The 27,168-nt window shown below is 45.4% G+C and overlaps 12 protein-coding genes across 12 annotated transcripts; 5 read left to right on the top strand and 7 right to left on the bottom strand.

Moving 5' to 3' along the window:
- Positions 1-413: 413 nt before the first annotated feature.
- I206_101319 (uncharacterized protein) lies at positions 414-2,229 on the top strand (the record flags this gene model as incomplete). Its single annotated transcript, XM_070202366.1, has 11 exons — positions 414-623; positions 695-853; positions 919-992; positions 1,062-1,143; positions 1,201-1,227; positions 1,281-1,402; positions 1,464-1,499; positions 1,559-1,621; positions 1,702-1,798; positions 1,849-2,001; positions 2,062-2,229. The coding sequence occupies 11 exons, from the start codon at positions 414-416 to the stop codon at positions 2,227-2,229; spliced, it is 1,191 nt and encodes a 396-aa protein (XP_070058467.1).
- Positions 2,230-2,443: 214 nt separating this feature from the next.
- On the bottom strand, positions 2,444-3,727 carry I206_101318 (uncharacterized protein; the record flags this gene model as incomplete). Its single annotated transcript, XM_019151791.1, has 1 exon — positions 2,444-3,727. One exon carries the CDS (start codon positions 3,725-3,727, stop codon positions 2,444-2,446), a length of 1,284 nt encoding a protein of 427 aa, XP_019013929.1.
- Positions 3,728-4,525: 798 nt separating this feature from the next.
- Positions 4,526-5,826, bottom strand: I206_101317 (uncharacterized protein; the record flags this gene model as incomplete). Its single annotated transcript, XM_019151792.1, has 5 exons — positions 4,526-4,653; positions 4,722-5,018; positions 5,078-5,242; positions 5,306-5,459; positions 5,533-5,826. The coding sequence occupies 5 exons, from the start codon at positions 5,824-5,826 to the stop codon at positions 4,526-4,528; spliced, it is 1,038 nt and encodes a 345-aa protein (XP_019013930.1).
- Positions 5,827-7,255: 1,429 nt separating this feature from the next.
- I206_101316 (uncharacterized protein) lies at positions 7,256-8,650 on the bottom strand (the record flags this gene model as incomplete). The annotated part of the gene is made up of 7 exons (XM_019151793.1): positions 7,256-7,422; positions 7,470-7,693; positions 7,744-7,813; positions 7,873-7,980; positions 8,054-8,166; positions 8,247-8,281; positions 8,354-8,650. 7 exons carry the CDS (start codon positions 8,648-8,650, stop codon positions 7,256-7,258), a joined length of 1,014 nt encoding a protein of 337 aa, XP_019013931.1.
- A 788-nt stretch (positions 8,651-9,438) lies between these two features.
- Positions 9,439-10,774, bottom strand: I206_101315 (uncharacterized protein; the record flags this gene model as incomplete). The annotated part of the gene is made up of 3 exons (XM_019151794.1): positions 9,439-9,691; positions 9,757-10,570; positions 10,621-10,774. 3 exons carry the CDS (start codon positions 10,772-10,774, stop codon positions 9,439-9,441), a joined length of 1,221 nt encoding a protein of 406 aa, XP_019013932.1.
- A 356-nt stretch (positions 10,775-11,130) lies between these two features.
- Positions 11,131-14,304, bottom strand: I206_101314 (uncharacterized protein; the record flags this gene model as incomplete). The annotated part of the gene is made up of 11 exons (XM_070202365.1): positions 11,131-11,246; positions 11,426-11,587; positions 11,644-11,818; positions 11,874-12,914; positions 12,977-13,363; positions 13,420-13,538; positions 13,591-13,747; positions 13,805-13,903; positions 13,957-14,038; positions 14,105-14,198; positions 14,253-14,304. 11 exons carry the CDS (start codon positions 14,302-14,304, stop codon positions 11,131-11,133), a joined length of 2,484 nt encoding a protein of 827 aa, XP_070058466.1.
- Positions 14,305-14,616: 312 nt separating this feature from the next.
- Positions 14,617-15,591, top strand: I206_101313 (5-formyltetrahydrofolate cyclo-ligase; the record flags this gene model as incomplete). Its single annotated transcript, XM_070202364.1, has 6 exons — positions 14,617-14,713; positions 14,784-14,912; positions 14,965-15,162; positions 15,211-15,284; positions 15,343-15,415; positions 15,470-15,591. 6 exons carry the CDS (start codon positions 14,617-14,619, stop codon positions 15,589-15,591), a joined length of 693 nt encoding a protein of 230 aa, XP_070058465.1.
- Positions 15,592-15,912: 321 nt separating this feature from the next.
- On the top strand, positions 15,913-17,160 carry I206_101312 (uncharacterized protein; the record flags this gene model as incomplete). The annotated part of the gene is made up of 3 exons (XM_019151797.1): positions 15,913-16,118; positions 16,199-16,770; positions 16,835-17,160. 3 exons carry the CDS (start codon positions 15,913-15,915, stop codon positions 17,158-17,160), a joined length of 1,104 nt encoding a protein of 367 aa, XP_019013935.1.
- Positions 17,161-17,831: 671 nt separating this feature from the next.
- On the top strand, positions 17,832-19,587 carry I206_101311 (uncharacterized protein; the record flags this gene model as incomplete). Its single annotated transcript, XM_019151798.1, has 2 exons — positions 17,832-18,840; positions 18,926-19,587. 2 exons carry the CDS (start codon positions 17,832-17,834, stop codon positions 19,585-19,587), a joined length of 1,671 nt encoding a protein of 556 aa, XP_019013936.1.
- Positions 19,588-19,715: 128 nt separating this feature from the next.
- Positions 19,716-20,632, bottom strand: I206_101310 (uncharacterized protein; the record flags this gene model as incomplete). Its single annotated transcript, XM_019151799.1, has 5 exons — positions 19,716-19,986; positions 20,062-20,166; positions 20,239-20,324; positions 20,400-20,529; positions 20,592-20,632. 5 exons carry the CDS (start codon positions 20,630-20,632, stop codon positions 19,716-19,718), a joined length of 633 nt encoding a protein of 210 aa, XP_019013937.1.
- Positions 20,633-20,931: 299 nt separating this feature from the next.
- I206_101309 (uncharacterized protein) lies at positions 20,932-21,643 on the top strand (the record flags this gene model as incomplete). Its single annotated transcript, XM_019151800.1, has 5 exons — positions 20,932-21,013; positions 21,084-21,117; positions 21,195-21,317; positions 21,415-21,464; positions 21,534-21,643. The coding sequence occupies 5 exons, from the start codon at positions 20,932-20,934 to the stop codon at positions 21,641-21,643; spliced, it is 399 nt and encodes a 132-aa protein (XP_019013938.1).
- Positions 21,644-21,857: 214 nt separating this feature from the next.
- On the bottom strand, positions 21,858-26,887 carry I206_101308 (uncharacterized protein; the record flags this gene model as incomplete). Its single annotated transcript, XM_070202363.1, has 24 exons — positions 21,858-22,179; positions 22,247-22,342; positions 22,409-22,513; positions 22,589-22,685; positions 22,733-22,829; positions 22,883-22,920; positions 22,975-23,053; positions 23,122-23,172; positions 23,226-23,403; positions 23,478-23,574; positions 23,622-23,709; positions 23,778-23,927; positions 23,982-23,998; positions 24,061-24,151; positions 24,209-24,265; positions 24,322-24,399; positions 24,453-24,700; positions 24,771-24,847; positions 24,912-24,947; positions 25,023-25,141; positions 25,208-25,494; positions 25,549-25,629; positions 25,703-25,826; positions 25,997-26,887. 24 exons carry the CDS (start codon positions 26,885-26,887, stop codon positions 21,858-21,860), a joined length of 3,504 nt encoding a protein of 1,167 aa, XP_070058464.1.
- Positions 26,888-27,168: the final 281 nt, after the last annotated feature.

Here is a 27,168-nt window from a genome sequence, read left to right as displayed (position 1 = left end):
TATACAGAGTAGTTCTTCATCATCGAACGCACGCCAATCTTCGTGCAGATCTTCACAGCAAGTGCCTGCGTCAAGCGATCAGGTACGAATTTGTGCCAGACATTACGGCATTTCTGCAGATCGAAACAAACAAGGAGAGTCAAATTTACCCGCACTTGGTAATCTGAATATACAAGTAACGTTACTCAGAGCATCTTCGCGAATGGAGAAAAATATCATGCTTTCAAAAAGTTCTAATCAGCAATTCATAGCTTCGAGCTTTCTTAATTGATATCAACAATTGTTCATCCATAATATTAGAAGGATGACGGCCTGAGTCTAGGAGCTGATTTGCGCTTCACATCCTCTGCACAACAGTATTCTTCTTTCGGATTTCCGACCACTCGCAAAGCTTACAGCTATACCGAAACACAATGACAAATCACTTGATCGACCCTTCGTTATGGCCAGACCTTGAAGCAAAAGCCCGACTAGAATATAAGCCGAATCAAGGATTGGCATTTGGACCTTTTCTTTTCGGATATGCGGCGGATGGATTCGCGTTTGGGTTCTTAGCTTTGCAGATATTGCAATGGTATACCCTATCTTACCGAACAGAAACACGGATCGTCAGGGCAATAGTAGTAAGTCGGAATTGCACGATATATGTTATATCACAAATATTGATTGGTTGAGAGCTGACATACAAGGCTAGATATGGACTTTACTTCTCAGTACCCTTTATACCGCCTTGTCTATTCGATATATGTTGAATTTGTTTGCGTACGGATTTGATGTTTACCGGAACTTCTACAACTTTTCTTGGGTATCCACATTTCTTTTACTAAGTGGTTTTATACAAACACCTATCTCGGTGTGTACCTGTGCATATATCTAGGTCAATATGAGGATCCAGGTTGACGTTCAAACGATTTACAGTGTTTCTTCGCTCACAGAGCCTATATCTTCACAGGTAGATCCAAGGCGTTCGCTTGGACCACATTTCCCATCATGTCAGTCCTTCAATATATAATCACCGAACCAATGGTCCGTATGCTGACATTGTCGTACCAATTTCACAGAGTTGTGACGTTGGTTATATGTATTACTTTAAAGGCTACAGCTCCCCCGGTGTGGACCGAACACCTTCTTGCACAATCTCGTGTATGTCGATTCGGCTTTTTCTTTAGATAAGGGACCGACTGCTTACGGCTTTGACAGCTTACGATGACCTTGATACTGACTTGGGTTTGTTCTCATTACCATTTCTATAGGGTCCAAGCTGATGACAGTATTTATAGCTTGCCTTGACTGTCGTGAGGGACACCATAATTAGCGGGACTATCACCTGGGCCTTGGTCAGCGGAAAGACCGATGTACAGGCCTTTGAGAAGACTGATAAATGGGCAAAGAAAGCAGTCATGTGAGTGATATTATTGAACAAAGTACATAAACTGGACGCTGATCGATCCTGGACGCTTTAGAATTTTCATTGAAGCTCAATATGCTGCTACGCTTTTGTAAGTACAACGAGCGCGATTTCTTTCAGTGCGGACTGATTTAAAATTGTGTCTTACAGCGCGTTGGCTTTCGTTATCTCATTTATCGCTATACCTAGATCCAATTTGACGGCATTCTTCATGTAGGTCCCAAATAGCGTGTATATACTTGGCAGGGCAGCTCTTGGGAAGAACCACAGAAGCTAATATTGTTACCTAACAGGTGTACACCCAAAGCTTATGCTGTCACAGTTATGGGAGCACTTAATGGTCGAATCCTTTTCAAAAGGGATCTTATACCTGCAAACGCAGTTCAATTGGTTGGTCGAACACTACAATTGTTGTCACCGAAACTCATGTTAACTCGCAGAAACATCCATTTTTCGGAGTTTTCAACTCCTGCGCTTCCGGTATCTCATGCCTTCTTCCGCATACCAACAAGCGTAATCAGAATCAAAATCAGTCGGATAGTATTAATGCAACGCAGACCGAGATTCATGTGGAGACTGAGACTATCCAGCAGGTGAGTCATACTGGCTTGCAACGTCTTTGACTTCGTTCTGACTGAGAAAGGAAAATTCAGACCTCTCAGCTTGAACCGCTACAAGTGAAACAATCAGTCAATCGCGATCCGAAACCATATAGTTCTCCATACTCGCTGGACTTGGGGGGTATGTCATTACATGACGGAGTAGATTATTATGGTCATAGAAGTCGGAAAAGGGATACAAATGGTGAGCATCCATTCTGATGATTGTATACCCCGTGAAGTTGCTTCCGTCGTGATTATTCGGGGTCAAATGGTGGAATCACGCTGAGTGGAAATCTTAGACAATACATACATGTAAAAACCTATGCAAAGTCAGGACTTTTTGGGCCACCCTCAACCACTACAAAAGGTCAAGCAGTGACATCGCATGACATTGCCTCATATCGCTCCCTTGTTGTCATACTCATTTCTTAGATCATGTTACCGTTCTGGATCCCTTCCACCACTGACCCCACTTATCCCCTAAAGATGATTCCAGGGTCGTAGTGACATATGAGACAGCTGAAGCGAGAGACGCAGACTGTTGGTGCAGAGATGATGATCGTTGAACAGATCTAGAGGCTTCTGTCGAGTCATCGAGTGATCCAAATTTCTCAGGTTCCAGAAAGTCATCAAACGTTGTGTTTCCGCTGCTCGTGCTGGGGGATCGGTGTAGATAATCCCCAATATCGTAAGTGACGTCGATACTGGCTGGTCTAGTTAAGGCATCGCAAAACGATCTTGCACTGTCGTCGCTGAGATCAGACGGAAAGGATTTTTGAGGGCTGTCAGGAGGATTTGAGGAGACGTTATCGGTCTGGCTAATTGTGTCACCACTGGTCTGGCTTGGCCCAACTGTGATGTCATATAAGTCCAACCGTGGATCTTCAAGTGAAACCCTTCGATAGATGTCGTCGGGCTCCGTTTCTCCATGCGAAGAATAGGGACATGATGGACGTTGAAATAATTCCGGAACTTCGTATCTTAAAGCATTGAGAGACGAATTGTCGCATAAATCGGATGGATAGGTCAGATTTAAAGGTTTGTCAAATAGACTCCTCGCGACAATTGGAGACCATTGGAGCTGCGGAGGGAAAGGGCTACGAAGAGCTGAAGATAAGATGCTGAAGTTGCCTTCAGCAACCTGTTTGTCATATGACTCGAAGCTTGTGGGATCGGGGGTGGAAAAGTTTTCTGAGTCGAGTTTTCTCATCAAATTGTCGGGTGCTAATGCTGATCTTCTGAAGTCTTCTCCGTATTCTATCAAAGCGTTCTTCTCTGCGTCCCACGCTCGCTTACGATCACCAAAGAGTTCAGACCAACTGCGAGAGCCCGCGCTTTCAGCTCGTAAACAAGACCTTTTGGCATCAATCATACTTTGTGTGGCTTGCAGTAGATCATCTGCAGCTCTATCGAAGTCTGCCAGATACGGATCAGACCCCGTTTGACCTGTGTCGTTATATCCATCGTCGTCTGGATGATTGGGTCTGGAAGGTTCGATGAATGGCAGATCAGGAGACCTGCTAAACGTTGAGGATCTTCGTGAGACTGAGGGACCGTAGTGACTTGAGCATCCCGGGAACACCAATGAGTGTACGAAGTGGGGCTTGGAAATGTTTGGTCTGGACTGATTGGAGCGGTTCTGGCTGCGCCAATAACTCCGCCATGGAGGTAGGCGTCGTTTGGCAGAATGTAGTAAGCTGTGTGCTGACCAAGACATGGCGGCGGCGATAATGTGATGTGTTTCGATGGGATTAGGTTTTGGGTAATAGTCGAAGGAAGTTAAGGTTTGGTGACTGGCTTTGACAGCTATCGGGGGATATGTAGTACGGCGATAGTGAGGGGGTTTGTTGGTTGTTTAAGGGATTGACGAATTTTCCTTGCGCTTTAGACCTTTATGTATATGAATACACCCCTTGGATCTAGAAGTCATGCCAAAAAAAACTTTCTTCCTTTCCCTTCCATTCGCTCCTTTGGCGAACGATTTTCTCTCCATAGCAGGTGAAAGGAAGAAAGCGTCTTGACGTTTCGCATTGATGTATGACATCACTCCCTATATGTTCCAGACAGTCGACCAAACAGGAGCTGACATGATAGAGGAGCAAGCGATTACATCCAGATTTTACTGGTACATGTATCAGTCTCGTTTGCTTCCCTGTTCTTAAAGTCATGATCATCAAGAGGATCAAGAGCAGGACACGTTGCTTGGATTTTATGCTTGGACCTCTCAAAGACAAACCCGATAGCAGATGTTCTTTGTAGTGTGGTAGCTCAATGAGGTGAGGTCGGCAATCTGAAAATACTGTATTGTCAGTTACATCAGGTATAGCTTGATCTGCACCTTGACATAATCTTTCACAGCTCGGTTGACAATATATTATACATGTTTCGAGTGTTATAATAACATACACAAAGAACTGCCGCGAATTAAAACCCAAAGTACGAAAATGAAAGAGAAATGATGCTGTAAATGTCCACAGATAAGATTGTCCATATTTATTGTCGGCTCACCGAATATCTAGTACTTGATGGTGAAAATTTGGTTGGTGTTATCCTCAAAGCATTCCCAAGTTTGAAGTCTTTCCTCGATATCATAAGGAGTTCCGGCGGTCTTGCCTGATCCGAGGACAACGTCAAGACAGATGTCTGAGGAACAAGGTGAATGAATATCAGCGGCGCTTCGAGAACACGTGTTGTAAGACTGTGCAACTCACTACCACCATTATCGACTCTCAACTTGTCGCCGGTGTAGTCCCATCGTTGAGTCTCAGAGGCTTTATTGCAGTCATCAATCCATATGGCTTGACCGTTACCGCCAGCCACGTTGGAGTTGAGGCATTTATCTGGGAAATCTCTGAGTTTGATCTCTCCCTTCTGACCACCAGTGACCGAGAAAAGTTGGTATTTTGCGTTTTCAGAGTCATTTGGTGCACAGTAAGCGATATTTACTTGAGTACCGGCATCGACTTTGGCACCGTCAACGGTGACACAGAGATCATCTCGACCCACAGCTATATCGATGCGACTCAGCATGTATCCTGTGACTGCTTTGTAAAGATGTGCGACTCACGGTGTAATCGGTGGGATCCATCGGTTGGGTCATCGTATACGTCCTTCTTGGGGATGTTTGGGGAAGGAGTAGAGCCACCGTTGCCTCCGCCATTATTTCCGCCGTTATTACCACCATTGCCGTTGGGGTCCAAGTTGTTTCCGTTTTCGTCGATGGGGAACCAAACTATATAGATTTCTGTGAGCAAAGGTGACTTTTGATCGATAAGGTTTCTGTGGGTAAACTCACTTTGGTTAGTATTGCCAGTAGTGCACTTCCAGGTCTGGGTACCTTCGAACTCAGATCCTTGATCCAGACATTGGTCGCCACCGGTGATGGCGATTCTATTGTCACCGGTCAGATACCAGGTTTGTTGGAAGAGAGTTGGGTACGAGGTCCAGAGCTGGGTTGAACAGGCAACATTGTCAGGACGCCATTGCAATCGATAACAGCGCAACATGATGATGATCACTTACCTTCACGATCTCGTTATTGTCTTTTCCAGTACCAGCATCAAGAGCTAGACCTGAGGGAACATGTATGACACTGCCTGATCCAGGGTTGATGTTCCATTTCTGAGCGTTGGCACAGTCGACAGTCTGTACTCTGACACCATCACCGAAGACATCGCCTGGTACAGAGAGACATTGACCGTTTCTGTTAGACTTGATTCGAACACCGTTGTATCGTTTGCCGAGGTTGCGGTCAACTGGTGACGCCAAAGCGACAGCCAAGAAGGGAAGAAGAGCGATGAGGGATGAGAATTGCATTGTAGGTCTATGCGCAGATGATTCAGTAGTGATGAATGGAGGTATAAAACAGGACTCGAAGGATTTAATGGATTGTCTTGATGTCTGGTCAGAAAAAGAATGGGGGACTCTTAGGCCTCGAAACCAGCTCCTTATATCTCTTGCTTTCTCGAAAGATCGAGGTGTTCATTTCGACTGGTCCGGGAGCGATGCTTGCCAAGAAACCAAACAACAACATTGGCAGGACAAGTCATCTGACCGTTCCGGATTGTTGTCCAAGAATGACATCCCGCCTAAGGAGCCAAGTCTTGCTGGTCCGGTAAGCTTCCTCCAGCGAACCTTGCTGTCATTGAACCTATCTCGTCCAGCCGGAGAGTCGTTAGCAAGTCACAGGAAAGCATCTTTAAGACGTCGGGTAGGAATCTTCGACAGCGGAACCGAAGAAATCACGGCAGGACGTAGTCTGGACCTAATAATGGTATGTGGGGTGAAGGAACGCTTTGTTGTGACATTTGTTTATCTGCGGATTACGAGTGCAATCATTCAAACGGACATGTTTCATTAGATGTGCTATGTAGAACAGGACATCAAAATAGCCTTCAGTCTAACCTTGTCCGTCGATCATGCTTGATGTTTGTTTGTCCCAGAGACCAGTGTTGAGAGGGGTTCAAATCAGGGGAAGAAGAAATACGGCGGAAACTTATTGCGGATAGGAGAAATCCCCCGATAGAATTTCTGGGGTATCCACATGAATAAACGAATAAACAACAATGAACCCGGAAAATAAACAAAGTTAAGCACCTTCAGGAACCCTTGATATTCCGTCTCTTCCGTTGAAATTGGCTTGGCATCCAAAACATGTCGAACCTATTCGTGGAAGAACTTAGCCCTGCCTTCTCGTGTATGTGCGACAGACACTGCTTCTGCATACACAAATCATCATGCATAGGTCGATGCTCTGTCAAAACGCAGAACATGAATGGCGAGAGTATAGCGCGGACGCACAGAGGAAGTTCTGTAACTATGGCTTCAAACACAATCATCGGCGACTACGGATCTTACCAAATTTGTACGACAAAATGACGCAACGGACCTCCGGATGTTTCACATCAGATGGAACTCAAACCCAGAATCACCTGACCAGATACTGTTCAGCAAGGCTTGTCAACGCATATCCGGCTTGACACACTTGCTGGACAGGAGACCGTCTCGATTGTGTCCAATTCAATGATTCTGGGTGAATAATGACGTGAGTGGCTAAGAAATGTTTGATCGTAATGGATATCCGTCTCCTCGGGACTACCTAGGGTGATGGTCTGCATCCGGACCAAGTATAGCCTCATAGAAATCTGTCCCGAGTAACATGAGAAGTGATCCATCAAGGCCAGCATTATGGTATATACAAATTCCATCATATTATAAGCTGCAAAAGTCAAAACCGAGCTCCCGATCAACAGTCCTCGGAAGGATCATCCCCGAACACCGAGAAGCTTTGTTGATGGCTACCAGGTACACAAGCCCACGTTTGTAATCTTTCAAGCCTATCATAAGGTTTCTGAGGTGTTCTTGGCGAATTTAACTCCACGTCGAGACACAATTCTAGGGCTTGTGATGGATCTAAACATTACCTACAGTCAGCTTGGCAAGCGATTTTCAGCACCCACCTCTTGAATCCAAAGCTAGAGCTGTTCCATCCCATAGCCAGCTTTGTCTTGTGTTTGCGCTTCCGCAGCTATATGTCGTAAGCCTTGTGCCATCGCGGGGATTCTGTCCAGCATCAAGGCAGAGTGATGAGTGGGACTGGAGATAGACATGTGCTGATCTACCTAGAGTGATATTCCAAAGCTGCAGGCCGACGTAGGGTGATGTATCAGGCAGACAGTACGCGCTGGCCTGATGATCAGCGTTTCATGACTTGTGCAAAACGGTTATACTCACATGTCTACAAGTTGGTTGACAGAAGCTACACCATTGCCGACCATTACGCACAAGTCTGGTCGACCATAGGCTAGACACAATATGTTTCCGTGAGTAAGATTAAAGATATGAAACGGCTTTTACTCTTACGATGTATGCGTCTACCTTTCCCATTCGGCTTGTCCACTTGTACTGTGCCCGACGGGATCGAGGGAGAGGTTCCAGGCTGGGTTGTCGTCGCTTCAAGTATCGTCCAGACTGTCATCAACTGTCAGATGGTGTTTCGAGCAAATATACAGAGCCTTGAGTAGTTGTGAAATGAGCCACTGACCTTGATTGTTATTACCAGTGACACAGGTGTAAGTCTGGGGGCCATCATTCCCCTCGTCTAAGCATTGTGATCCATTCGTGATAGCGATTCGCTCATCTTCAGTGAGATACCATCTGAATACAAAGATCAGTGAACGGTCTGACAGTGCTCAGATGCATGTGAGTGCAGAACCTGAGTTGCTATGAAAACCCACGTTTGTTGGAAGAGACCAGGATAAGAGTCCCAAAGCTGACGTTTCCAAGCCATTAGCACGTTTTCCCTTAGCTTGACCAATCCGCAATCTCCAACCGTGTAACCCACCTTGATAATCGCATTGTTCTGATCGCCTGTACCAGCATCGAGAGCCCATTTCGTTCCACTGATGACTATACTACCAGAACCGGGATTGACATCCCAATTTACCGCGGTACTGCAATCAACGGAAGTGACTGTGGTACCATCGGCCCAGTCCGCAGGGTTTCCGATAGGGGAGAGACATTTGAGTGAACGATGAGATTGTATCTTGACACTTGTGAATCTCTTGCCCAGCAGTCGGGTGGCAAAAGTTTGAGGATCAAGGAAAACGATTGACGCGAAAGCAAGTAAAAATAATAGCATATTGACGGCGCCTGTAGATCGTATCGGTGAGACTCTCAAGTTATGTAGAATTGAAATGATGGAAGCAGATAAAAGAATAACGTCTTGGAGACCGCATGATGAATATGTGTCAGATACATATATACTTATAGAAACCAATATCCTGTTGACAAGGTCGTGATGATGGGAATGCAAGTCAGCTGGAACACGAGGTTCTCTGACGCATCAGATGTGCCTACATCGTCATTGTAAAGACTAAAACGCAGATCAATGTGATTTACCCATCTTTCATATTAAGGCCGTTGCGGTATCTCACAAGGCTGCTGTATGATGGCCTCATGTAACATGCTCAGCATGATATCATTTAAACTCGTCAAGCATGGTTAAACAGATCACAATCTTACGATTGTATGACTGGAGAGCTGTCACATCCTGCAAGTTTCTGTTCACCCTATTATACTCACAGTCTCAATTGTTCATCCTTAAAGTTTGCCGTCTAACAGAAACAGCTTCCCTAAGCATACTTCAGAGGCGATACAGAGTGAGAAGTCGTCGAGACCTTTCCGGTTGACACTACCACACCTGCAAATTCGCTTGAGTCTAGATAGGCTTTCAACGGATCTTATCAAACCCTCGGGCGACGATGTCGAAACGAAGGTCTGAATTGCAGATCATCATACCAAATCTCTGAACAAGTCATATCCAAATTTCATGCGCCAGGTGGATTTGAGCTGAAGAGCACGATCGGATTATGGTCCGCATACATCGCGATGGGAGATATCCACTGTGCTAATTAATCATGTGCATGTTCACCTCCATTTGTTCCTGACACCAAAAAGGTTGGGATTGATCCTATTGTGTGTCTCTGCTATGGCAGATACCCGACTACTTCGCCACAAGTCACCGTTATCTCCGGTTCCCCGACTGGAGCTCGATGCAGAGTCTCCTGAGCTCTCCTCGAATCCTAAGTCATGTCTAACTTGCACACCAAGAACTGAGTCTTTCGATTTAGTTATACTTATAGAGGTTGTTAAGCTACCGGCTTTTTTGGATGTCATTAACCTAAATTAAGGGTCTTATCAACAAGAGAAAAGGCCAGACTATACAAAGAAGGTTATGCTACGCACTCTGATAGCAAGTCGACCATATCCCTAGTCATATCGCTGACCTGAGATCTGTCAAGGCCGAAAACTCGATTGCCATCCGAATTACTAGATACCGACCAGTTTGATGTTACGCCGGACCAACTGCTGTCATGGGTTTTTGTTTTGTCTTCATACGGTGGGACCGAAACAATTTGACTGGTCCTCTCGCGACCAAAGCTCGGTCCCATAGATTGGAAGCTTCCCTGGTCTCTCACGAATTGAGTCTTCGAGTTCATGACCTTCGAAGCTGAAAAGGATGGCGCTGATGATGAGACTACTGGACTGTGGGTAACCATATTAAGTGAAGATCCGTCGGTTATTTCCTTGTATTTTGAAGACCAAGAATCTGCTTTTCGTTTAGCGCGCCCTCCGTATCGCGCAATTTCTTCACCTAGCGATCTTTGTTTTACCTCAGAGGTCTTTACAGAGGGGAATTGGGCAACGGACGATTCTAAGCTGGATGGATACGGCGAGATCGATACCCCGTCGTGCATTGATATCGATAATGGCGGATTGCCAGAAGGTGTTGAATCTTCGGAGGTACAAGAATTGGAAGCATCGCCATTCACGGTTCTGTACACCCTCTGCTCCTGGTGCGGTCCTGAATATGAGGAAAAGATCCCACTTGCGCTTGATCTCGATGTATATTGGATTCTTCCGTTGTCATCCGCGTAGATCGGGCCATGACTGGAGTAGAGACTAGAATAGGCATTCGGCGACGAATCGGTCTGAGAGCTCGAAAAGGTATTTCCAGAGGCGTAGGAGGATTGATCGGATGAAGTGGATGGTAGTATGGCTAGAAAATGAATCAGCTTAAGTGTCGTACCAGGGTCCTGTTGCACTCACAATTACCGATTCGACGTCTTCCCCTATCACTAATGTCCCTCCATTTCTTGGATACCGATGAGTAGACGTCTGATAAAATACCCGACCCATCGTGACCGCGATGGAATGAGCTAAACGCTTTTCGATTCTTGGGAAAATACTTGGCTAGACCCATTTTCTCGCTCGAGTATTGTAGGCGCTAAAGCTATTGGGCGGTCGTCTAATTCTTACTGCTTATTTTGTTTACTGGATTTTATCGCTTGCTCATGAATGACGTGCCAAATCGCGAGGACAGGAACCTTGCATTGTATGCGACTTAAGCAAGTGCAATTAATGCATAACGTCATCTATACGAGGGGAATCCTATTGACTAAGCTAAGACCAGCACCTTTGAGACACTTCTTTGTTGGAACCTCCTTTGCTGATATAAGCAGATAGAAAGGATGCACCTGACCGCAACGGTTTCATTATGTTATTGGTTGAGGTATATTGTTGTTTTATAATTTGGAGCGTGGTTGTATTGAGGTAATATTACTGGTTTTCCTCCAATTTCCCGACAACACTGCCTACTTTGGTCAGGACTTCTTCCCATTCCTTGTCCCTGTCGGATAACCATGTTATAGCCCCGCCTGCACCGATACTTAGATCTGCGTGACCCCAAAAGACCATCAGCGAGATTTTTCCAATAGCTGATACCGGTTTCAAGAGCGAGGGCATAGATTCGGAAAGGAACGAGGCGCAACGAGGTGGAGATGTGACGAGCGGTGTGGGCGGTCGAGACAGAGAAGATGCGGGTTTCGAGAATAAACCCAGATGAAACACTTACTTTCTCCTTCCGCCACGATAGTTCTGATAACCACGCTCAGATCCGATACTCCATCTACCGAGATATACCCAAGACAGCCAGAATAAATACCCCTTCTCTTCTCCCCTTCAAAATCGTCTAACATTTGGACCGAACGCAGTTTCGGTGCACCAGTCATAGATCCTGCGGTGTTTCGTCAGCACAATCACACGGTGCAGTCAAGATAGAGATCGACCGACCAGGTGGGTAGCATCGCCTGACACATTCCACACTTCCGACATTTTCCGCCAGTGTGCCTTGAACAGTGGTCACCAAATTATGAACACCATACGACTCAAGGGCTATAAGTTTGGGAACTGACACTGTTGACGGGGTACAACATGATAAGAGGTCGGAACGGATCAAATCAACGATCTGAGCCAACATCATTAGCTGTGAGGAAAGTTTGCAAGATGGCTAAGGTATTCACCATCAAGTTTTCCGCTCTTTCCTTGTGATCCGTTCGCAGCTCCTCTCCAATCTGCTCATCCACTTTCTTACCCTCTTCCACACATGCTTCACTTCCTATATCCTTTCTTCGGCAACCCGTATTCTCCAAGCACGCGCATTGTCCAGGTTTGACTCTCGCTCGAGTACCTTTTATGGGCATCATCTCTACCCTTCTAGACTTATCAATTTTCAAGAATCTCTCTGGACTTGACGATAGTATGGAGAGACCTTTGCCTCTTGGCGTAGTGAGTGTTGGGAAATTGAAGTATGTAGAGTAATATGCTGGGTTGAAAGATCTCAACCTGAGATATAGCGAATAAGGATCCAGATCTGGGGAAGAAGCTGAGAATCGAGTTGTTAGAGTCAGCTCATACGACTCCCCTTGACGAATCGCCTCTCGACATGCATCTATACGTTCTCGATAATCCGCTCCAGTGGCATTCGGTCGGAAAGTTGGGAAGCTTGATGCAGGCTTCTTTGAGCTTGTAAAAGGATTGTTGAGGGCTGTTCCCACTAATTGGACGTATTCTTGCCATTCTTCTGAAGTTGTCCCAAAGGCCACACCATGCGAGCGCAACCAATCAATCATCGGTATGTCTTCTCCTTCATCATCGGTATTGGTAAAGGGTAGACCAGCAGTGTCCTGTGTGACTCCTCTAACGACCCATTCTCCCGCACTTGTCCTCTCCGTTAGGCGATCTACCCACCCCCAGCAGGCATCTACCTCTTCTTCTTGCCTGTCTCCCCGTAGAGGCCGCTTGTATCCCTGCAAGGACTCGGTTTTCATTTCATATCCGAAATATCCCACCCATCCTCCCCTCCATCCTTCCGCTGGCGAATCAGATAGGGCAGCGGTCAACGTTTGAGATCCTGCAGAAAACCAATCCCAGAATGTCGTTTCCGATAACACGATATGGCTTGTTGTTCGGCCAGAACGATGCAAGGTGACTTTCTTGGTGGCTAGGGAGTACGTAATGAGGAATTGTGGGGTGGCAAGCGAAGTAGTCGTAGATCTGGTTGGCTGCTGAAACGTTTGAGCTATCTGCGGCGGCCAGAACAAGGCTATTTGGAGGATATGCTCACTGTCTGGCCATCAAGCCATACCTCTGCTATAGCCCTCTCCTTGCCTTTTTTAGAACCTAGTGCACCTCCAACAAGACTCTCGAACACGTCTTGGGTTCTAAGTTGTTTGCCGACATCGCCTAGGCGTTTTTCCAGCAACCTGAGCGTACCTCTCCGTTGACCTATTCTTGACGGCGTCCGGGATGGTGAGGGCGTTACTGGCGGAGTCGGGAGAGCAGAGGATGGTCGAGTCGACGGGCGCGATCGAGAGGCTACTGAGACCCTATAGGCGCACGACGAGACGATGTGAGAATGAAGAGGAGGGAAGGATGACGGTGAAGAGTAATGTTGGTTTACGTTTAGCAGGAAAGATTGAAGCAAGGCTGCACCTCGAGTTGATGAGATCGACTATAAGCGTTTCAGTCAGACCTCGATTTTCTAAAGGAAAACTGGAGCTTGCGTACCTCTGGATGATATTGGACCCCCCAAATTGGATACTGTCTATGCCTAAGGCCTTGCACAGTGCTTGGACGATCAGAATTTGATACTGACCAAGCGGTCACTTCTAACTCGGTTGGAATAGCTACTCAGGTTATCAGATATATGCCCGATCGTACTCGACAGCGTATACTCACTACTGGGATCTACGGTCAAACTATTGTACACCACTACCTCAAACTCATTCTCAATTCCGGAGCTATGCCAAAAAGGGGAATCGAAAAGACCGATCTTAGGCGAGACAGGTGAGATAGGGACTACATGGCCATGGGTGATCTTGGGAGTGTTGATGATCTTTGTTGAGAGAAGTCATTCTCAGTCATCGAGTAACGCCAAGGCTGTACTACATACCTTGGCTCCGAAAGCTACGCCTATCGCTTGATGGCCCAAACAAACACCTAGAATAGGCATGGGGTGAGATCTGAGCAATTCCAGCGCATACCCAATATCCTATGGCAGACAGTCAGGACATTTCGCGCTTCGAGCATCTCCAACAATCTCACAGAAGGGTTGTCTGGTCGACCCGGCCCGGGTGATAATATGATGCAGTCGATATTGGGTAAGACCTGTTCTTGAAACTCGAGCCTATGTGAGCAGGAAGGTCATCAATACTGGCAATATAATCATTGGCCCTCATAGTTAGAAGCTCACCAATTGTACTTGTCTGCCTTGATCACTACCACTTTCTGCAATACCTCGACATCGTTATATAATTGCGTGAAGAGACAGAGGAGATTATTGGTATCTAAGGTGAGCATCATCAGCCTGGTAAGTCGCATTATGGGGCATATTAGCTTACAAGAATCGTAGTAGTCCAGAATAAGAGTCCTCGGTAGTACTGGAGGACTCATTTTGGCCTGAAAGTAGAGGAAGGCTTCTACTTTGTAATGGTCTACGAGATGATCATATCGTTAAAAGTAAGAAAAAGTTAAAAGTTACCAAAGATCTTAGATCGCTTATCGGATTAACTTTACGTTGTCGCCGATCTTGATTACGTAATATCACTATCCCTCAAATGAGTAACCTTTTATGCATTTACATGTCTACGGTCATCCCGACTATGCATGCTCCATTTCTCCAATGAGAAAAAGTAGAAGACAACAAAACGAATGGCAACTCAAGCTGGCGGCGACAGCAGAAGCTCATCCAGCGCATCATCCAAAATGTCAATAGCGGCAGCTTTCGCGAGAAAAGCGACATTACGAAAATCCATGTTGAGGACATTGAAGGGTATGTCAGATGCAGATATCGAGAAACTATGTGAGTACTTGATCATTCAAAGTATTCTTCATGAATTGAATCTATCAGCTGACTAAGGTTATGAATTAAGCTCAAGCTGTCTTTAGGATACTACTCGATCAATCTTTTTTCAAAGAAGCGAAATCTATAGGATGTTACTTGAGTATGAAACATGGTGAATTGAGGACTAATAGGATAGTTGATCATATATTGAAGAGAGGTGAGGGCCACAGGCAATTCCAAAGCTATGTATCAATGTTGATCTCCAGCAGGCTCAACATTATATACACCATTTATACCTTCAACGACCTCGCATAGTCCGGAGGCACAAGGTTCAGTTCCTTCGCAGGATATGAGAATGCTCAGACTTTATTCACCTGCTGATTTGGAGAAATGTCCCCTAGATAAGTGGGGAATACTGGATCCTGGAGAGATGAGAAACGATCGAGAAGGGGAAGAGAGGGAAAATGGTGCGTCTTTCATGAAGGCGGTGAGATCATTGATTTACGTTTGAACAGTTATGAACCGTTCCGCGCCTCCGTTAGACGTTATTCTTGTACCTGGCGTAGCGTTTGATGAGGAATGTAATCGTGTAAGCTATTCGCAAACTATTCGCAAGCCCAGGACACCTGGGACTGATAACTCTGCAGCTGGGAAGGGGTAAAGCATATTACGATCGATTCCTGCTTTCGTATACATCAAAACATAGATCTCCGTTACTTGGTATGTGCCCATGAATGACACCTATGAAACCAAGCTGAGATTTCCAATTTACAGTCGCGTTAGCATTATCGCCTCAGATATTGGAAACGGGTGAAAAGGTACCGACAACAGAGCATGATTTCAGGTTGGACGGGGTCATCTCGCCAGAAGGTATAGTATGGCGACAAGGGGAATGAGAATGACAACACACAGGCTCAATAAGGAGACCTGTTGTCTTTATTCAAGGCCAGCCGAGAGGACCAAGACCAGGATTGTTTCAGCACATTGCAATCTCCATTCTTGTGAGTGAATGTCTCGTAAGAGCTACCCATTCGAGATGCTGCTGTTCCTTTTATCTGGTTTGTCCTTGCGCTGACGCAAATTCCTTAAAGGATCTTTGTGACTGATACACCTTTGCGTCTCCTGGTAGCGATGTTTCCGCATCATAAAGATACCTGACGATGTTGATGCCTCAACCATCATATCTCAGAGATCACTTTCACACACAAGTCCCATCAATGTCCAAAAAAATAATCCTCAATCTTCCAAGAATAACAATACTTTCTGGATCACCTCGACTCCCTACGGTACACAACCTATCCATCAGACCGCAATGGCCACCTATTTTCCTCCACCACAAACCTCAGCGTTCAATCGCTTCTTTCCCCAACATTCAGGGACAAGCAGCATCTATGGACAACCGTCCACTAGCCCATTCAGCTGGGTAAGTCAACATTCCGGCTCGCCTAATCCCATCTATCCATCGGGTCAATTCCCTTCCCAAATGTCAAACGGCTCATTCAGTGCCCCTTATTCGGCTTCCGGATACTTTGGCAACCCATACAACTCAAATATGACTATGCCTTATCAACAATCTTCACAATCATATTCTCCATTTTACGCCAATCGTCCTCAGAGCTTTACGACAAGTCCCACGGACATCGGTATTGTCAATGTACGCAACGGTGGACAAGTGCTTCTGCGCGTTGAAGCCGGTTCTCCCTGGGTTGCGACTTCGTTCAGAGAATCCATGGCGGAATACCTAGATTCGCACCTCCAGAAGATTGATCAATCATCCAGGGCTGCCGCCCAACAATCTGCGAAATGGGTTCAGGGATTGAATGATCTGCATAATTCGATCCTGCACACGGCAGGAACGTCCAGCGTCCCGCCTTCAGAACTGAAGAAATTGCAATCACGGTATACCTCTATGATCTTGAATCTTCAGGCTTCTCGATCTGTTGAAAGTCAATTTGATGCACGCAGAAACCAGCTCATTCAAGATAGAACTAGTGCGCTTAGTGACCATGTCACTTTTGGCGCTGCTAAAAGCATTCTGAAGACTTACAAATCGACGACCCGGACGGATCGAAATGGTGAGCACCTTTCTGTGGGGCTGACTTTTTGTACAGCAGCGGCTGATTTTTCTTGCCTCAACAGGTGAGAAGTTTGTGTCGCCTTTTGAGCGACTGACCACATACGCTAGTAATAAGAAGAAGCTTTTCAAGGATACCGATATTCTGAGAGATTATAACCCTTCATCCGCTCATCAACCATCGTGGCCAGGCTTAGCACCTCAGTCCTCAAGCTTCGGCTTTCCAGGTATGCCTCCATACTCTTCTGGCTCTGCGTCTAGCATTCCATCCGGAATCTTTAGCAATAATGATAACTCTAGATTTGGTCCTGCGCTCGGACCCTGGGCTCCATGGTCGTTCCATTCGCCATCGAGTAACAGCTATGTACCTCCTGGAGGCAATTGGCACTAGGATTTTGCTATTTCCCGCTGTTTGCGCTGTCCTCGTATAGCCTACGGTAACTATCTGTAAGTATCGCCATACAATGTCAATGAGCATGCAAATCTACACCACATCATACTGGCCAGATTTCACGTATTCATCAGATTGGCCTGTATGCATACTCTTTCCTACGAATCTCGATCGGTAGAAGATGATGACGCACATCAAGGCAGATGATCGCATGTCGAAGAATTTCTTGCTGTATTGGTCACCTTACATTGAAAGTCACTCCGAGTCGTCATGTATTGTATTGTATAGCATTCCATTCCATTCGTTCCCGCCCCTCACGTTTTATGTCTCCTTTTTTGCTTCTGAAGTACAACGGAAGATCGAGGCGCGACGTCAAGCACGTCATACACGTATGGTGGGTTAACCTTTGTTGTGATCCTCTTTTGAGGTGTGAAGACCTTTGCTCACGCCCTAATGTGAAGTCGTATTTCACCCATATATTAATCTTGACGTAACGGTGGGTGGCGTGGACCATCGATCATTCATACTTTCTCTTTCAGACAATATACTCATTCGCGCCTACAAACACATCACACATACACCACGCTCAACTCCCTTTAACTCCAATTCGCTAGCTCATCGCTCACACAGCACATTTTCAGAGACCTACACCTATTAAGATACTCTTCAGAATGCTATTTGGAAACTCCTTACCTGCTTTCGGTTCATTTGCCTCCAGGTTTGGTCCTTCACCCTCAGCACCTTCCGCATTTGCACGATTTAACCCAGAAGCGACGTCATCATACATCCCCCAATATGTCGGTGGAAACCAACCTTATTTTGGTAATTCATATTCAACTCAACAGCCATTCTCGTCTCCGCAATCTACGCCTCATTTCTGGCAATCTTCATACAATTTTCAAAACCCCTTTAACAATCAATATACGCCAAATCAGGATTTTTCTTCGTTTCAATCACATTACAATCCTGCTCAACCTCCGAGGGGACCGCCCGGACAAAGCTCATCTTATTATGATCTCAATCAAAATTTCGGGGACGACTCTAGTGAGGAAGATGAAGATGATTCCGAAAGTGATGACGAACCGATAATGTATACGCCGCAGACCACTGCTGATACAATCCCACAAAATACCATGCCTGATACAAACGTTAATTCTGCACATACCCTGCCTACTGGGCCGACTTTGATTTCGAATCCATATTGGACTCCCAATTCAGGGTGGAAAGAAAGTGCAGTTCAAGGATCAGCTTCTGAATATTGTCAATCAGCATACGATACAGAAGAATCAGGAAGCGAACGATATGCTAAAAGTCGTAAAGATGCGACTGATCGAGTTAATGAACATATTGATGAATTAACTGAAAATATCGCACGTCTTCAGAGCAGTTTCACGAGCATCGTCAGTAAGATGGAGGACCGTGCGACGAAAGATCCGGAACTTCAGAAAGAGTGTATTGATACCTTGTTACGGTTCAAAAGTGCTCATGAAACGGCTAAGCAATTTCAATCCGATACGAAAACTGCCCTTGCTCAATCACAAGCTGAAATTGAGGCCTTGAGAAATATGTTGAGTCTCAAAGACGCGATAAGTAATATCAAATCTTCAGAGTATATTACAGTTGGAGATGCTAGAGCCGCATATAAAACTTATGGCTCAAAACTCAAGTCGGGTGTAAATGGTATGTCTACTTTCAAAAAGCATCTTTTATGATTTATTGTGTCGATAGATATGCAGCTCGCTAATTTAGCTCCTGTAATGATCAGGCGAAAAAAGTCGATCACCATTCGAAAGTTACTTTATGGGTAATTTCAATAATGCACGAAACGAAGAAAGGATCCCTTTTTACACCAACGCGTCGTCGTCATCGACAACTGGGCAAACCCGAGCTCAGCAGACCAATAATGGTACTCAACAGCCCAGCTTTGGAGGGAATAGCTCGGCCGGTGGCCCGGATATAAATAATATCTTCTCACGGTCGAATACCAGTACTTACAATCCTTGGGGCTCAAATCCTTCTTGGGCACAGGGAGCAAATCCAGGACAATTTGGATATGGATATGGTGGATTCGGCACTGACCAGTATAGCAGTCCATTTGTACCCCAGTCTAGCGGGTTTTCTTTCCCCTTTGGACCTCAATCTAGCTCTTTCGCTTCTCCTTTCGCATCAGCTCAACCTCAACGATCTCAATTAGATGATTTTATCAGTTCGTTACTGAGGGGAAATAGCAATCTCGCTCAAGGGGCAAATACGACACTTCCGGGACTCAATGCCCAGTACGTCCCTCGACCTCAGCCGCAGCAGACGACGGCCAGCTCATTCGGTACTGCTCCTGGTTCCACAACAGGTACTGGTAGGTATAGTGGTGGAACGTGGGGTAGACCGGGTGATGATGCTTATACCACTGGTCTCCGGCCCCCTACATAGCGGCATCGTTCGGCTGTTTCCATAAATATGTCAAATACAGAGCAGTTTGAGAATATATCAGTATATGTTAATTGTTTTCATGCGTCACACTGTTCCCTCAGCCTCCGTTGATCAAACGTTTTTTCCCGTCATTTCCTCTTCCAGACCGCTATGCTTTCTCCACCTTTAGCCCCAGTTGTCCTCTTTTCAATGTCAGATACCTCCTTTTCCCATGTGATTTCCCAAGTATCATCTAGCAATTCGTGGTACATGTCCACAGTGAGGGGCCATGGTGGAGGTTCGTTGTTGGTTGGAGGTAGCGGATACATGAGTGTGATGAGATATGCATTCGGTGAAGTCAACTTTTTCATTTGTGATGACCAGGAAGAACGTAAACCAGGTGGTATGGCACATAAGAAGCTATCTGTCAATATTAGCTGTTTACCCAAGATCGAGCAATAGACAGGTAGGAAAATCTTTGAGGAGGGTACTCACGTATAGTCATACACTAAGTCGTACTTCTCATCTGATGTGTATTGGAAGAAGTCACCGCAAATCGCGCTTACTGTGCCCTTAGTTTTCGGCTGCTGACCGAGCCATCTGAGGGTTCAGATCAACTTGGGCTCGCGAAACATGCATTGGAATAGTAATGTGACTGTGTGTACCACTCACTTCTTAGCTTTTTCGACCCCCGTTGGAGCCAAATCCATTCCTACCGCATCCAATCCAGTCGAAGCGAATGTTTGTATGTCGTAGCCCTACAAGCCGAAAGAGAAGGAGACATGTCTGAGCGAAGATCGGCCATTGCTGTTATGGGTCATCGTGTGACTCACTGTACCACAGCCAGGTATCAAGGCTCTCCCCTTGCTGGGTATTCCCAGCTCAAGTGCAAGAGGAGACTGTAAGAGCGATACGAGGGAAAGATGAGAGCTTGATTGATCCCATCCTGTTCTGCCGGCTTGCCTTGAAATCGAAATGGTAAATGTCAGTGTTAGAATGAAGGTGGTTGAACGCAAACAACTCACCAGCGCTCTTCCCAAGAGTTATCAGCGGTGTTGTGTGTCATGCTGCCCCGAAGGTCTAAATAGAGGCATATGCTACATCCTGAGTTGTCGATCTCGTATGAGAGATCTACTGATATCGATCCGGTTATTCCGGGGAGTGGATAGAAATGTGGAGGTAAACTCGTTCGTTAGGCCAAATCCTGATTGAAATGACGTTGATCGCAGGTTATTCACCGTCGACATCGGTGCTGTCAAGCAATGTCAACTACATAATAACTTTGGCAAGCTAAAGAGCAACCAGGATTACAATTGAAAATCGGATCACCACTCCTCAGCGGAAAGTGTACCATAAACGATCATCATGTCTGATACTATCACTGGGTCTTGTAACTGCGGTTCTATAACCGTTACTATACCTAAACCCGAAGGAGTGGTATTATGTCGTGAGTGCCAGATGACTGGTGATTTTCGAGTGAACTTCGATACAAGTGTCTGACTTTGATTTACACGTAGATTGCATCAACTGTAGAAAATCAAGTGGATCTTTGTGAGTTCCGGTCTCTCACCTCAGATGAAACGGAATTCTCACTTGTAAGAATACTAAAAATCGCACTCAACTCTCAGGACATCCGGTAACTTCTCTACTCCAACTAAAGATGTACAAGTTAAAGGTGAACCAAGTCAATACAAGAATCCAGGAACATCAGGGAACGAAGTGACGAGAAAGTTTTGTGGGAATTGCGGATCGTATGTCTTTATTCCATCTAAGTACTCATGGACGAGAATAGCAGACGAAGCAGTTCAATTAGCAAATACACTTAGCTTATTCTAATTTACTCTCCAGGCCCATTCTCACAGTTATAGCTGATCCCAGCGTTGTATTTGTGAAAGCTGGTAAGCAAGAGCTTTATTTCAATTATCGCACAATATTGACTGAACATCATGTTACTTAATTCATCATAGGTCTCTTTGACCCTCACACAGTCCCAGCACCATCCGCTCACCTGTTCGCTAGAAATATGGAAGATTGGGAGATCATTCATGAAGGCGCATCGCGACTTGAAGAGCAGTGAATTCGGGAACATAGAGTGTATTTCCAATAATACGTCGAAGGGCATAGCATGATCAGTTGGGAGTTGGAATTGTTGTAACAAGATAGAGGGACATTGTATGTGAGGTGTAAAACTTGAGTTGTCATGTCATAGAACAATGCATCGACATAATCTATTATCTACAGGTTAGCGACGTCATTCATCAGGGTCCACTGATGCTAGGCCTTGGTTCTGATCAGTCAGTCTCATCACTATATGCGACACTGTTAGAATCATCACTATCCAATTCATCAATCTCTTCATCCGCGTTATCTTGTCTTTGTCTCTCATTAGTGTTGATATTATCAGTAGAATCAATGAGTTGGAACTTGAATTTGTCAATCTCGGTGTCTTCCAGCATATCTTCAACCAGATCTCTGACAACCTGGGTATCTTCGTCAAAAGCGCAACTAAGAAATCTCTTGGCTAATTCCTCGTTGGCTCGTAATTCTGCTTCTCGAGCTGGAGTGAGCTTGTTATCGTAAAGTTTGGTCAAATCGAATTTTGATACGCATTCACTGATCAGTTTTCAGAATGTGGCTCCCCATGATTAGTGAGGTTCTATACGAAGCTAAATTGACTCACGTCACGTATTTGGCCCTGTCTACAACTTCTTGAGGTATGCCATGTTGAAGAGCACAATCGGCAGCATAGGAATGCTTGGTTGGACCAAGAGCCAGTCTGTGCACCGTCAGATCATTGCTCTTCTGACGTTACCAGTAACACTACGTGGTAAAATAGACTCACTTCCAGAAGAAATGAAGCTCTCGCGATTCAGGTACCAGCTCGACATTCATATGAGCTAATACGATTCCATCATTCTCCCGAATGAACTCTTGAGTGATCAGTTCACTACCAAAAAGAACAAACAGATCAGCTACGAGAGACCTTGATGAATCCCGCCATTCTTGACGAGTGGGTACGTACTGGAAATGGGTCAAGACGACTGTTCTGGGACATGGACCGTTTTGCAAGTAATCAATAGTTCCAGCTAAAAGTCCCGCCCCGTCCCAGCTGATGGTACCTGTACAATATACTTTCAGCTCACAACGTGTTTCACGCAGTACTCACCCTTGCCAAACTCATCCATTATAAGCAGGGACTTTTCAGTCGCACCTCGAAGGGCTTGAGATACTTGGCCAAGGTCGATCATGAAAGCCGAGGCATGCTACATCATACCTCAGCTTGACTCCTTAATGAGAAGGGACATGATCAGCTGACCTTGGATGACGATTCTTTGGTTTGTAAACGAGTATAGACTATGGCCATATCAGTGCAGAATTTTAGGCAGAAGCACGAAACACCAGACTAACTCTTGTCGCAAAGCCCAATGGTAGCACTGTCGGCTGGAACAAAGCAGCCTATCTGAGCCATGAAGACGATTAGAGCAACCTGAAAAAAATAAAGTACATATTAGAAGCTTGGATGACAAAGAACTGCATTGAAATGACGTAGCTCACTTGCTTCCCGTAAATAGATTTTCCAGACCCATTTGCGCCTGTAACAATCATCTGCACCTCTTGATGTCAGCTCAGCAATCTGCACGTAGGATTGCGATCCTCACCATGTTGTGATGCTTGGTATCTTTTCCACCAGCTAACAAGGTATCGTTCGGAATACACCAGTCCGTTACTTGCTCTTGTAGTAGATGACGGCCTTCTCGTATCTGAAGGGTTGTGTTGTTGGTCATTGTTGGTCTTACAAGCTTGTATAACGAGACTGCTCTAGCGAAGGACAACAAGCTGTAACACATGAACGGGCTAAAATATCAGCCAAGCTATCTGGGTAAAAGGAGAATAAGACATGTTGAACTGACCAATCGAGCTCCGCAATGATGTCTACAGCAGCATCAATTATAGGTTCAAATTTCTGCAATTCTGTATTGAGATCTTGTATGATGTCCACCTCTAAGTCTGTACATAGATTCGTCAGTTCAAGGGCGAAAAATTGGCTTACTTACTAGTCATCATCACGTAGATATCACCATAGTGATTATCCAGATCCACCATACTAGAGTTTTTGTAGTAATGTTTATCTGTCGTCTTGAACTATTACAATGTCGATGCGATTAGCTCAAACGAAGCGTTAGCCAGCATGAGATCTTCGATGAACTCACCCGAGCGGTCCAACCCCGTATCTTAGGTGAAGGGATATCTTCCTCGGTGACTATGACTGAGTGGAATCCGATATGAGGGAGATAAATAACGCTAAAATTGCTTGCGATGTCCCTTGGAATCTCCTCTTTAATGACATGGGAGACTTCAGTCTGCGATACCATTAATCAGTTGAATTGCTGATCCCAAGGTCCGAAAAACCCCACGAGTAAGGCATCCAGTCCTGATAGCATTATTGGATCAGCCGATTATGAGACCAAAGATCTCGACACTGACTGAACTCACCAGAGTACAGCGTTCGAAGATCGTCCAGCTCAGCGTTAGTCCCCGGAGCTACCGACATGCGACTTTGGCCCTTCGAGCTGTTCCAATCGATCTGGGATCACCGATATTGGCAAAATATCCAAAGTCTCAGGGATTTGGGGCTACTCACTACCTCATCCATAAAGCTACTGATAGTCTCGAGTTCTGCAGACACCTTTGTTCGCATCTAGAATGTAGATGAAGACATGGGATGGTTGTTTCTCACATAAGCACGCTGCTCACTTTTTCTATGATATCCACGGGTACTACCCAGCCCATCCCTATCACTGTGTTTCGCACCTCCAAGATCGCGTTAAGAGACTACGTCAAAGGGTCAGCGTCTCCTTCATCGTGGTCAGAGACTTTCAACCCACGTCACGAATGGCTCGCCAGTCATGAAACTTGGCGGTTCCGTATCTCAATTTCCAGAAAAGATAAGGCAAATTCTTGATTCGCTTCATGGTCCTGCATAGTACGTCTACGGAGCCACTGTTGAGCCTCGTAGAGAAGAGACCCACAGCCTCGTGACGGGCTTGAATCTCGAGAAGGTCTACCAGTGGTCGAAGGTGCCACGTATGCATCAGCTTTTTACCTAGAGGCGTGATACATGTATTGAGTAAGCCTAATATGGGGTTGCTATCAGTCCAAGAAAGCATATGATGTGATTATTGCTACCAAGAAGATAGACCTACCGTGAATAGACAATGCTGGCTTTTCGTCTCTAGCGAACATAGCGGCATGATCTTCAACGCTGAATATTGCGAGTGATCTGACAGTGGTCCCTCACAATTAGCGTTTGTACCTTGCTAAAATAGGAGGCGGACTTGAGTTACGTAAGAGCGTCTTGATTGATCTGCATATATCGCTCGCTATATTGTTGATACGTTCCCGGACCCGAATGTCTCAGCGTTTGGAAGTTTCATCTAAATTGATGCGCGACTCACATGTCCATACTTTCCAGACTATTAAGCTCCAGGAATCCATTCATGAATTCACTTTTCCCTCCCAAGCCACCATCTAATCCGTATCTCAGCTCCGATACTACCTGTCCAGCAGCTATTACCTGAATTCAAGGGCAGTGTGTCATCCTTTCTCCTTCCCAAAATGGCAGGGGAAGACGAGAACTCACCGCTAAAGGAGCTTGCACGTTCACCCAACAACCTAACTTGACCGAATTCAATCTGTGTTGACCCAATCCGGTAGTATCTTCCATGCGGTGTGGCATTGAGGTTTCCATGTTTTCGGTGATAGAGGAAGCTGAGGGTATCGGTTGAGGAGCTGATACGATGAGCGATCTATCGGGCAATCGTACTGCACTAAGGTGAACGATAGCTGAGTTGTAGTTGCACTGCTTTCCCGGGATGATCAATAGTCTGGTAGAGTCCTCCGTAGCTCCCTCAGGGCGATTCTCCTCATCTGCGGGTCTAGAGTGAGTTCTGCCTTTTGAATAGACTGAAAGTCCCGACTCACCCCAGGCTTGTACTCTTTCGACCATCTGGGTATCATTATTGCTACTCATCAACACCACATCAGGCTGAACTTGTTCAAGGACTGCGTATTTGGTGCTTCAGTGATACAACCGTACAAAACTCAAGTCAGAGGAATAGCGAGATAGATCACTTACTCAGTATAGCAAGATCCCATCCTCTAGTATCCTTTGTATCTTCCAATATCTCCATGTTTCGTTTCTCAGGGTCGTACCAGGCTGCAGCCAGTACCTCTCTAGAGGGAGCGAACAAAGCAAGGACCTGATGAAGCGATAAGCATTGCAGAGTGTGTTGTTAGAATGCAGATGCGAGGAGGGACATTCATACATGATCAATGGGAGCCGATTGTTGTTTGAGGTCGAAAAGGAAGTGATATCTTGTCAGCTCCTTCTTTTCGCATTCAAAAGACTATTCTGCGGGCCTAGACTTACCCTACGTCTCTTCACCACAGGTCCTGTCTCTTCAGCATCTTCATCATCTACGTTGACCTGACTTCCGTTGGGAAACGTATCTAAATTCTCTGCCACAGCACCTTCGTGAGGGAAATATCGTTGCTTTTCATTTTCAGAAAGCTGTGTTTGAACTGAAATACGTTCAGCGTTTCGATTGGGAAGTTTTAAGGGTTGCTGTGCTTGGCTTGTAGCGTAGGCAGTGGAAGGATTGTTTTGATCGTAAGAATTGACCGCTTGAATAGACTGCGGATGAGCTTGAGATGCATGAAGTTCTGATTGAGGATAAGGAATACTATTATAATCGTATGTAGGATAACTATGAGGGTTGATAGTATTACCGATATGAGGAGGGTTGGCGGAAAAATACTGATAGTCTGTTTCTTCGTTGTCGTTGTCGAGATCGTAGCTTTCAGGTCGCGGTCGATGTCCATGATCATACTGTTCATCCTCACTGTATAATATAGGATGTTCTTCTATTGGATTGTTGGAGACGTCGTTGTCGCTTTCGATACCATGATCATGAGCTGCATATCGATATCTGTGTTCAGCTGTATCTTCAGAGGCATCCGTATATACTTGTTTGTGAGGAATGTAGTAATTTTGACCATTTCTCGGACCTTGATCGTATGGAGTTTCCTCATAACCAAGCCCATAATTGTGATCCAATTGATTCTCGTACTTCAGATCAGCTCTGTCTTCATAATCGTACAAGCGACTCTCGCCTGAGTCAGTTCTGAATTTCACCCTTCTCGAAGTATCACTTTCTTCCTCGAGAATTGAAAGCGGTGGAGGAGATGTCCATCGTTGCGATTGATCGAGATTATTAGGATAGAAAGAGGGCGAAGGTGGTCTCTTCAATGACCGATGCATTGTGGATCTTAGTCCGATGGCAGAAATCGATCGGACTCAGTGTGTTGATAATCAACAGTATGCAGACTGAGAATTGAAGAAAGAAGAGGAAAGAGAGGAAGAGGAGTCGGATTATGAATGGTTTTTGATGGACTTCCTCCACTTTCACCAAAATCCGATCAACTTTCCCACGGGAACATCCAGATATCACATGAATTATATTCTCTGATGAATTATATGCATGTAGATGTAGTATTATATTAAATATCTAATCATCTATACATACTCACAAGACCATTTGA

Source organism: Kwoniella pini, chromosome 1 (assembly GCF_000512605.2).
Source record: "Kwoniella pini CBS 10737 chromosome 1, complete sequence".
Classification (NCBI taxonomy): Eukaryota; Fungi; Basidiomycota; class Tremellomycetes; order Tremellales; family Cryptococcaceae; genus Kwoniella; species Kwoniella pini.
Note: the sequence above shows the minus strand (reverse complement) of the source record. Positions and strands in the feature narration are given on the sequence as shown.